Here is a 9,817-nt window from a genome sequence, read left to right as displayed (position 1 = left end):
TTTGACCTTTAAATATGTGCCACATAGGATTACATAATATTCTCATAGAATATTCTGTATCTGTTTTAAATCAAACTGAATCTTTCTTCCTCAATTCTGCAGGCGCGATGTCATGGTTGAAGTCATGACATTCCATATAACATCTTGCTTTAGTACCTGTTTTGTTCTTTTCATATTTGCAAGACTTATACAATATTACATTCAGCTGCTATTAAGTTTTAGTCAAGCATGGATGCCAATAAGACAATTCTACAGAGCAGAACATCAACATACCGATTCCAACTGGATCGGAGATAAAGATGATCGTAAGTCTATAGCCGGATACATCTTTATGTTCGAAGGAGCACCAATCTCATGGTGTTCTTAGAATGTACTAGTGGTTGCGCTCTCTTTTTGTGAGGTCGAGTATATTGTCGTGTTGTTATGTGCGTGCCAAGCTATGTGGCTAATGAATTTATTATAGAAACTGGGCAACAATGAGGGTAATGCTGTTACACTCTTGGTTGATAATGTTTCAGTCATTAACCTTGCTAAGAATCCAATTGCACATGGAAGGAGCAATCATTTTGAGATGAGGTTTCACTACTTGAGAGATATAGTGAGTGAAGGCAAGTTAAGATTGGGATATTGTAGAAGTGAAGAACAAGTTGTTGATTTGTTGATAAAGGGAGTCACAAATGATGTGTTCAAAAGATTGAAGATGAGCATGGACATGGAGAAATTGAAGCACTTAAATTAAGGTGGTATGTTAATTTAAAATAAATAATTCAAGTGATGTAACAGGTTAGTGGAAGTGGTGTAACAAGTTACAAGGTCAAATAAGTACTTCTGGAAAGCAAATAAATTATTTTCCGTTCAATGGTAACCAGTTACACAGAAGGTGGTAACCGATTATAATCGTGACAGATTGTTTTATGTTTGATTTTGTTTCAGTGGTAATCGGTCACGTCAAATGTGGTAACTGATTATCAGTCCGAGTTTTTGTTTTTCTGGGTTGTGTAATTTCTTGTTTTAGCTCCCAATCATTGTAACTTGCTTGTATATACACCCTTTGTGGTATAATGTGATTAGTAATGAAAACTTGATTTCCCATCCTCAATAATTTTCTTCTCTAATATTCTCTTATTCTTTCACTTTTTTTTCTCCACAAACGCCAAAACCTCCATTCATTCAGCAATGTGATTTTAATAAAACTTAGAAAAGGTTGATGCATATTTTAAAACAAAAAAAATTAATACCATTTTAATCGACAGATAGGTGTAATTTATATATTTATTAACACATTGACTTACCTGATTTTGGAACAATTTAAAAATTTAAATTTAAATAAAATTCATGTATTAAAATAATATTTAAATATTATTCAAACACAATTAATAATAAACCTAAACTATTTAATTTTTTAATGATATTAAATATATTTAAATATATAATTTTTTTATAGCATCCAAACACATTTAGTAATACTTAATTTTTAAGATTAGAATCCTCAAGTTTTTATTCAGGACTAAAGTCGCTTGTGACCGGAGAAAAAGTAATATTAACCCTTATCTTTGTTATGTTAATAGATGAAAATTCAAATGTAGCATCTAATGTGCAATTGATTTTTATTCAACCTTTAAATTGTTAGCAGCTCAAAATGTTACGAATCAGAAATTTAAATAAGCAGAAAGCTGAATATCTCTGCCCAACCTCTACTTTATTCATGCAATCGAAAATCAAAATTCAGTATGCTTGACTTGATTTTTGTCTGCACCTAATTGAAAAAAATGTTTATCTTGATTCTCGATTGGTTTGCACCGTTTGAGTCCAACCCAACCACCGAATACCAAATTACAAATAGTGTAAAAAAGACAAATCAGAATGGCATTGTATTCCACGTGTCAGTATTCCAATGCGTTAAATATTCAAAGTTACACACGTGTCAAATTTTTGCAGTACTCAGCTGACGTGGCATGTTGTAGTGAAGCCATGATATTTTGGTTTTGAGTCAGTTCTCATGCACGTGGCAGTTTAAGGTTGTTGTCTCAGCTCAACCTATGATCATGTGAAAAGGCTATTTAGTACAAACCATATCCAATTCCAAACACTCTAAACTACATGGTTTGCCTTTCATCACTGCAAAAAAAGAAAGAAAAAACTCATTAAGTAACTAGCACCAAAATGAAGGTATATTCATGTTTTTTTCATTGACATGTTCATTTTTTTTTTTTCATTGTTCTTCATTTTAGATAATGTTCTATATTTGGTTTTATGAAAACTTGAAGGTTCATGAAGCGAGGTCGCATGTTCATCATGCACATGGGGAAGAAGAGAAGGTGATGACAAGGAAACAGAAAGCAGAATCCAAGGCACAAGAAGTTGAACATTCTCCTAAAAAGGCTAAGGTGGAAACTGAAGATGGTCACACTAATGGAAAATCTGCAGAACAAGAGTATGATGAGTTTTGTAAGACCACTAATGAGAAACTGTCTTTGGAGCAAATGAAAGAGATTCTTGAGGCTAATGGTCTTGATTCCTCTGGCTCTGATATTGAAGTTACAAGAAGATGGTTGGTTTGATTAGATTAGACCCTTTTGCAAATTGAGTATTTTTGATAACTGATTCAATTGTATTGCTTTGTGTAACAGCCAAGACTTGCTGTTTTTTGGTGCATTAGAGAAATGTTTGGTTTGCAATGGCAATTTGGAGTTTGATGGAAGACGTTATGCTTGTAGAGGGTTCTACAGTGAATGGTCTAGTTGCCCTTTCAGCACAAGGGACCCTCCAAGGAAAAAGGAACCCATTAAGCTACCAGATTCTGTTCAGAACTCTCCAATTTCAGATGTATTTTTACCATTTTTGTTCTTTCATTGTGTATGTATATTAGCATTGTTGTAACTTGTCACCTAAGAAACTATCTTCTTTTGCATGTGTGTGTTTGTGTGCTGTAGTTGTTGAAGAAATATCAGGATCCTAGCCAAAGGCCTCAAAGGGATTTAGGCTTGGCTATAAAGCCTTTTACTGGAATGATGATTTCTCTGATGGGTCGTCTTAATCGGACACATGTATGCACCTATGTTGTTAAACTTCACTTTGTTCTTTAGCATCAACTAAGTTTTGATGGACTTTTTGTTTTTGGCTACTTAGCAATATTGGAAAACAACTATTGAAAAGCATGGAGGGAAGGTGGCAAACTCTATTGTTGGTAGGAACAACTATTGAACAACTATTGAACAACTATTGAAGAGTTTCTTTTCTCATTTGTTTATTGCTAGGAACTTCTATATAAACTGATTAAATGTTTCAGGTGCTACTTGTTTGGTGGCTTCACCGGCTGAGCGAGAACGCGGTGGAACATCCAAACTTGCAGAAGCCATGTTAGTGTAACTAAGGCTTCAGAAAACTTTATAGATGTTTGTTTCTTCGCAAGTAATAATGAACCTATTTTACTATAGGGAGAGAGACATACCTGTGGTTAGGGAGGCTTGGTTAACTGACAGCATCGAAAAGCAAGAACCACAACCTTTGGAAGCTTATGATCTTGTATCTGATCTTTCTGTGGCTGGCAAGGGAATCCCCTGGGAGAATCAAGATCCTGGGGAGGAGGCTATTGAATCACTCTCAGCAGAAGTACATAATTTACTCTTTCATACTGCTTTTTTTTTCCACTATTTTAAGAGTTTTGTTTGATAAAATTTTGTGAGTGATAACAGCTCAAGCTTTATGGAAAGAGAGGGGTCTACAAAGATACCAAATTGCAGGAGCAAGATGGGAAGATATTTGAAAAAGATGGGATATTGTACAACTGTGCCTTCTCTGTTTGTGACCAAGGGAGAAAACTTAATGAGTAATAATAATACTATGAAATATCAATTGCTACTTTGAAATTTGTAAGAAAACTATGGCAAATTAGTTTTGTTAATTTGTTGCAGCTACTGTGTCATGCAACTGATTGTTGTCCCGGAGAATCGTTTGCATCTGTATTTCAAGAAAGGAAGAGTGGGGGACGATCCAAACGCGGAGGAGCGGTTAGAAGAGTGCGAGAACGAGGGCAGTGCTATCAAAGAGTTTGTGAGGCTCTTTGAGGAAATAACAGGAAATGAGTTTGAGCCATGGGAAAGAGAGAAGAAGTTTCAGAAGAAGCCACTAAAGTTTTACCCTATTGACATGGTATCTTATATTGCTTCCCTTAAATGACTAATGATTTATCATGGCATTTCTATTTTTTGGGTTAAACATAGATCGCATTATGGCATTGAATAGGATGATGGAGTTGAAGTTCGACATGGGGCGTTAGGACTTCGGCAGCTGGGAATAGCGGCAACACACTGTAAACTTGAGCCTATGGTTGCAAAGTTTATGAAGGTTTTGTGCAGCCAGGAGATTTATAAGTAAGCACAATAACTGGACACTATTTTGTATGAAAAATGAATATTAATTGAGTTTTCAAAAATAACCTTACATTGAAATCAGGTATGCATTGATGGAGATGGGTTATGACTCTCCTGATCTTCCAATAGGAATGGTTACAAATCTTCACCTGAAAAGATGTATGTACAATGGAGACGATTATATTTTCATATTTATGTAGACTCATTTAAAGTTTAACAATTTAACAAATGAACTCTTTCAGGTGAGGAAGTTCTGTTGGAATTCATAGGAAAAGTGAAATCATTGAAAGAGACAGGGCCCAAAGCTGATGCTATTTGGTCTGATTTTAGCCAGAGATGGTTCACTCTGATGCACTCCACAAGGCCTTTCATTTTTAGAGATTATCAGGAGGTTGCAGATCATGCTGCTGCAGCACTGGAGGGTGTTAGAGATATAACCCTTGCTTCTCACCTCATAGGAGATATGAGTGGAGCTACCATTGATGATCCATTATCAGCCACATACAAGAAATTGGGTTGCTCAGTTTCTACTCTGGAGAAAAATTCAAATGACTATGAGATGATTGTGAAGTACCTTGAAAAAACTTATGAGCCTGTCAAAGTTGGTGACATGGTAAGAATACAACTTTTTCTGTTTGATTCATGTACAACTGCAAGAATGCTGGAATCTTCTTGAATGTTTACTTTCTATGAACTTCAGGAATACGGGGTTTCAGTTGAAAACATCTTTGCTGTGGAACCAAGTGCTTGCCCTTCTTATGAAGATATAGTAAAGCTTCCAAATAAGGTTCTTCTATGGTGTGGTAAGACAGATGGAATACTTTCCAAATAGACTATCTTGGTTCTTATCAATGATACACTAATTCTATGATTATACTATTAAAGGATCGCGAAGCTCAAATCTTTTGAGGCACTTGCACAAGGGGTTCTTGCCAACTATATGTTCACTACCTGTTCCGGGTTACATGGTATAATTCAAATAAAACTGAAGAATATGTTCAACTATATTGCTGCTAACTGTTTTCTAATCACTTGTGTGCTCTTGGCAAACAGTTTGGAAAAGCCATTGTTTGCTCAGATGCTGCAGCAGAGGCTGCAAGATATGGTTTTACTGCTGTAGACAGGCCAGAAGGGTTCTTGGTTTTGGCCATTGCTTCTCTGGGAAATGAGATTACTGAGTTGAAAAGCCCACCTGAGGTAAGCAATAGTTATCATCCCTTATGGTTTTCAGTAACAAACTATTATTGATATGGTTATGAAAATGACTGTGAGACAGGATACAACATCTTTGGAGGAAAACAAGATTGGGGTGAAGGGGCTTGGGAAGAAGAAAACAGATGAATCAGAGCATTTTGTTTGGAAAGATGACATAAAAGTTCCTTGTGGTAAAATAATTGCCTCAGAGCATGAAGATAGTCCCTTGGAATACAATGAGTATGCTGTCTATGATCCTAAGCAGGTATAAGCCAGATTTCAGTAGGGAATAACACCTTGATTATATTATATCCGGGTTTGAGCATAATTTTGTTTTGCAGGTACGTATATGCTACTTGGTGGGGGTGAAGTTTGAAGAGAATGGTGCCGTGATAGACACGGCAGAGTAAAAGGCACAACAAAGATGATAATCAAAAGAACTTTTTTTGTAATGCATATGTAACTCAAGACCATCTTGTTTGAAGCCGTGGCTCTTTCAAGCTTAACAAGAAGTTTCCTTAGGAAAATATGTCATTTTGATGTAAATAACTAAGTTATGTAACAGCAGAATATATCTAAGCTGTGTTATGTTTAGATGAATGTATAGGTCCTACTTAACTAAAGAGTAAATGTTTTGTGCTACTTATGTATAAACTCCAAAGTTGACTCCTTCAATATTATGAATGATAATGAGTAGATGAAATGGTATGTCTTTTGGTGTGTAACTGTAAGCTACCATCTAATAAATACCAATAACTATTATGATAATCAAAAGGGTTACCAGTTCAATTAAGTTACAAAAATTGAAATAGAATAGAAAGGAAGCTCATGAGAAAAGTTCTTAAGTTGATACCTCAAAATAGTATATTGCATTAGTCAAGCTTCTGTGGATTATATTTATGGTGGAATGCACTTCTTTGATAGCAAGAGAACCCTGCATTATTTGAATGGGAAGAGTAATCTGGGAAGAGAACCCTGCATTATTTTGGAAAAAGTCATCTAACATATAAGCTGGGAAAAGTCATCTATCATATAAGCTGCAAGAGCATAAGACTTCATAACACACTTGTAATATTAATTAAAGGCTAAAATGGTAAGAAAGATGATGATGAACACTTGAGTACATTTCCATATCTTGAACCAAATCATTTGATTTATAGGAATGTTATTAACACTGTTGTATTGTTAATTACTTTTTCCTCTATTATAAATATTACACTTTTTTATAGTGTACTCTTTGATTTAATAGGAAACTCAAGAAACTGAAAATAGATACAATCATAGATGCTTCATAATTTTGTATTGATCTAATCAAAATTTACACTTATATGTTGCCTTGAGGCTACATTTGGGACAGTACAAACTTGAGAAAACAAAAATTGAATCTCAAACCAAACCCAATAATCCCTTCCACTATCTATTCATTCCAAAACTATTACAACAACAAAACACTTCAACCTAATCAACCCTTCCAACAATTCACAACACTTCAACCTAATCAACCCCTCCAAAAATTCACAACACTTCAACCTAATCAACTCCTCCAACAAATCACTGTCAATGATACATTACAACAGGAGGAATCTTAAACTTCTCTGATACAAAAGGTATAGGCTTATGTCCATCCACAAGGTCCCGATAAAAAGCATACTCAGCCTCATAATCATGCAAATGAAGTTCAACTTTCTGATTAGTATGATAATGATGTTTAGCAGAAGGTGATTTACCAAACCCAAAAATACTAACTTTATCACATACCCCTAAAGCCAACATCACAGCTTGCATACCAGAAGAATAATGAAACAAAGCACCATCATGAGCAGAACCCCATTGCTCCAAACCCTTCCCTGTCTCCTCCACAAACCTCTTCAATGAGTAATACTTCACAATCCTAGAACACAACACATCAAACCTTGGATCTGTAACCAACAAAGGAGACTTATGAGAAGCATTACAAACGGTATAATCCAAGAAATGCACAGCTTGACAAATGTACATAACAATTGGCACATTAGCACCATAAGGATGACAAAAACACCCTGTTCTTCTTGCACACAAATGCAAAATGTTGCTATTCACAAACGAAATACTCGTTTTCTTCCCAACTTTGTTTTCATAGTTATCAACCCTAGCATTGTTTAACCTTATAACAAACTCATGCGCATCAATTAACGAACCATAGTTTCTATTAAGCAAAATCCCACTATTACCAACAACAGCACAAGAAGAGTACTTTTTATCAATAGAATCGGTAGCAAGTTTGTTGAACCGATCGAGTGGAACCTTCACCGACCGAGTTAACTCAGTCATTATCCCTGGTTGAAACCTACGCTTCCTTGCCCAATCATGCAAAACTCGCCGGAAATCAATCCAATACCGATAAAAAAGCGGCGACCGGAGTGTCGCCGGAAAGTTTCTATCACCGTCGTGATGGATAAACCTCCGCCACGAAACAAACGTTCTATGCCTAGCTTGACTAGCAAAATTACCATCGAGAAGCTGCTGAATCTCTTTCCGGGATTTCTCCTCGCCGATCTCGACCGCAGCGTGTTTGAGAAGCGTGGCGTTTAACGATGAATCGCGATTGATCACACGAGTTTCGAGTTCGAGCTCGATTGAGATTATACCTCGACGAAGAATGGAGCGTGAGGTTAACGTGGCGAGGAAGACGAGAAGAAGGAGGAGAACGAAGAGAGGACGAACGGTGCGTTTCATAGGGAAATTGTTGATTTTAGGTTTTGCTGATGCTAATTGAGTAAACAAATCGATGCAGTTTGGTGGTTCGATTTCAGATCCATCTTTTTGTTCAGAAGATTTAAGCATTGGTAATGATAATGATGAAGATGAAGATTCAAATCCGAATGTTAGGGTTTTGATTTGGAAAGTGGTAGTTGAACTTGAAACTGAGATTTCATAACTGAGGAAGATTTGGATTTGGATTTGAATAGAACCCTAAAAATTGGAAGTGAATGTGAGTTTGTTTAGGGTTATGCAATGAAGTAACGAAGAAGGGTACATAAGAAAAGGATGAAGAATTTGCTGTAGGAGCAGAAACTGAACATTGAAAATGGGGTTTTGGGTATGGTTGTTTTCTTTTTTTCTTTTTGTTGGGTTGGTTTGGTGTGGAACCAAAACCAAACCCTAATTGGGATGAATGATTATGGTGCTAGAGAATGATAAAGTATTGGTTTTGTGTGTGAGAGAGAGAAAGAGAGAGGGTTAATTGGTTTGGGTGTGGTTTGTGTGGTGTGGGGAATGCATTAAAATAGTGGGTGGTTGGTGTTGTTAGAGAGCATGTTAAAAAGGCATGTGTTTGTGGTCTGATTAGTGTAATTGTAAATATGGCGTTGATAGTGTGTGGGGTAAGGGCTTAATGGCGTGGGAGTTGGAGTGAATAATGATGTGCTTTGCAAGTGAATGATGATCATGTCATAGGATTTGAGGTGGGTCCGTGAGATTAGTTTATTATGGCTGCGTAGAAAATAGATCTAAGGACTAAGGTTATCTTGGTTGTTTTTAGAATTAGTGTATAGATCTATATGTGAATGTGAGTTAATTTGGAGTATGCAATAATTGGAATTAGGATGGAGAGTTAAGTGGGTTTATTGATTTTTAAGTTTGCACGTCTTTCCATAACATGGAATCTCCTTCAAAGAAGATAACGCCTTGATGCCACTAGATGAACGCATTGGAAATAGAAGCTTTTCTTGTTGTCACTGGATACTTCAGTGTGTCACGGAGATTTTATAAAAATAGGGTTAGTTTTATTGCTACGTTAACATGAAATCAATGTTGAAGGCATTAATTGTTAGTCTTAATTACTTCATCCGTCACCTTTTTTCAAATGAACTCTTGCTCGATGAATTTAACGTGTTAGGTAGGTACATCTTCATACACTATAAAATAATCTCTCTTTTTTCTGTTTTATAAAATGCTCTTTAGAGCATCTCCAATGGTGATATTTTTTCTTGAGTTCTCCGGCTGGACATCAATATAATAATTAAATATTTGGACAATTTGCCATGTCATAGTAGAGTTGCATTGCAACTAGTAAAAATTTGTGGTACCCAATCAAATTAATTTATGAGGTAAAGTTGTGGGATCCATTAGAGTTACACCAATAAAATAAAGATTAAATAAATTATTTTGAGATGATATGGCTGGTGGGACCCATAAAGAACTCAAAAATGAGTTGCACCATTGAAGATGGCCTTATAGTATTTGTTCTTGGGCTCCGAGTAGGCCCAATC

At 35.9% G+C, this 9,817-nt stretch overlaps 2 protein-coding genes across 2 annotated transcripts; one reads left to right on the top strand and one right to left on the bottom strand.

Moving 5' to 3' along the window:
• Positions 1 to 2,017: 2,017 nt before the first annotated feature.
• On the top strand, positions 2,018 to 6,275 carry LOC131637573 (protein ADP-ribosyltransferase PARP3). Its single transcript, XM_058908171.1, has 17 exons — positions 2,018 to 2,169; positions 2,268 to 2,551; positions 2,631 to 2,826; positions 2,934 to 3,047; positions 3,130 to 3,187; positions 3,290 to 3,359; positions 3,438 to 3,612; positions 3,696 to 3,829; positions 3,915 to 4,152; positions 4,246 to 4,373; positions 4,456 to 4,532; positions 4,616 to 4,986; positions 5,074 to 5,176; positions 5,259 to 5,341; positions 5,427 to 5,570; positions 5,650 to 5,832; positions 5,909 to 6,275. Exons 1-17 carry the CDS (start codon positions 2,164 to 2,166, stop codon positions 5,975 to 5,977), a joined length of 2,433 nt encoding a protein of 810 aa, XP_058764154.1. The 5' UTR covers positions 2,018 to 2,163; the 3' UTR covers positions 5,978 to 6,275.
• A 561-nt stretch (positions 6,276 to 6,836) lies between these two features.
• LOC131637574 (beta-1,6-galactosyltransferase GALT29A-like) lies at positions 6,837 to 8,934 on the bottom strand. Its single transcript, XM_058908173.1, has one exon. It carries the CDS (start codon positions 8,388 to 8,390, stop codon positions 7,125 to 7,127), a length of 1,266 nt encoding a protein of 421 aa, XP_058764156.1. The 5' UTR covers positions 8,391 to 8,934; the 3' UTR covers positions 6,837 to 7,124.
• Positions 8,935 to 9,817: the final 883 nt, after the last annotated feature.

The sequence above is a fragment of the Vicia villosa genome, unplaced genomic scaffold (genome assembly GCF_029867415.1).
Source record: "Vicia villosa cultivar HV-30 ecotype Madison, WI unplaced genomic scaffold, Vvil1.0 ctg.002029F_1_1, whole genome shotgun sequence".
NCBI classification, from domain to species: Eukaryota; Viridiplantae; Streptophyta; class Magnoliopsida; order Fabales; family Fabaceae; genus Vicia; species Vicia villosa.
Note: the sequence above shows the minus strand (reverse complement) of the source record. Positions and strands in the feature narration are given on the sequence as shown.

What these genes read in the sequence shown, in the direction of transcription:
- LOC131637573 (XM_058908171.1), top strand. An exon ending in AGAACTCTCCAATTTCAGAT is followed by an intron (nt 2,827 to 2,933) that starts GTATTTTTACCA and finishes TGTGTGCTGTAG; the next exon opens with TTGTTGAAGAAATATCAGGA. An exon ending in TCCAAACTTGCAGAAGCCAT is followed by an intron (nt 3,360 to 3,437) that starts GTTAGTGTAACT and finishes ATTTTACTATAG; the next exon opens with GGAGAGAGACATACCTGTGG.
- LOC131637574 (XM_058908173.1), bottom strand. Translation starts at nt 8,390, where the DNA reads ATGCTTAAATCTTCTGAACAAAAAGATGGATCTGAAATCGAACCACCA.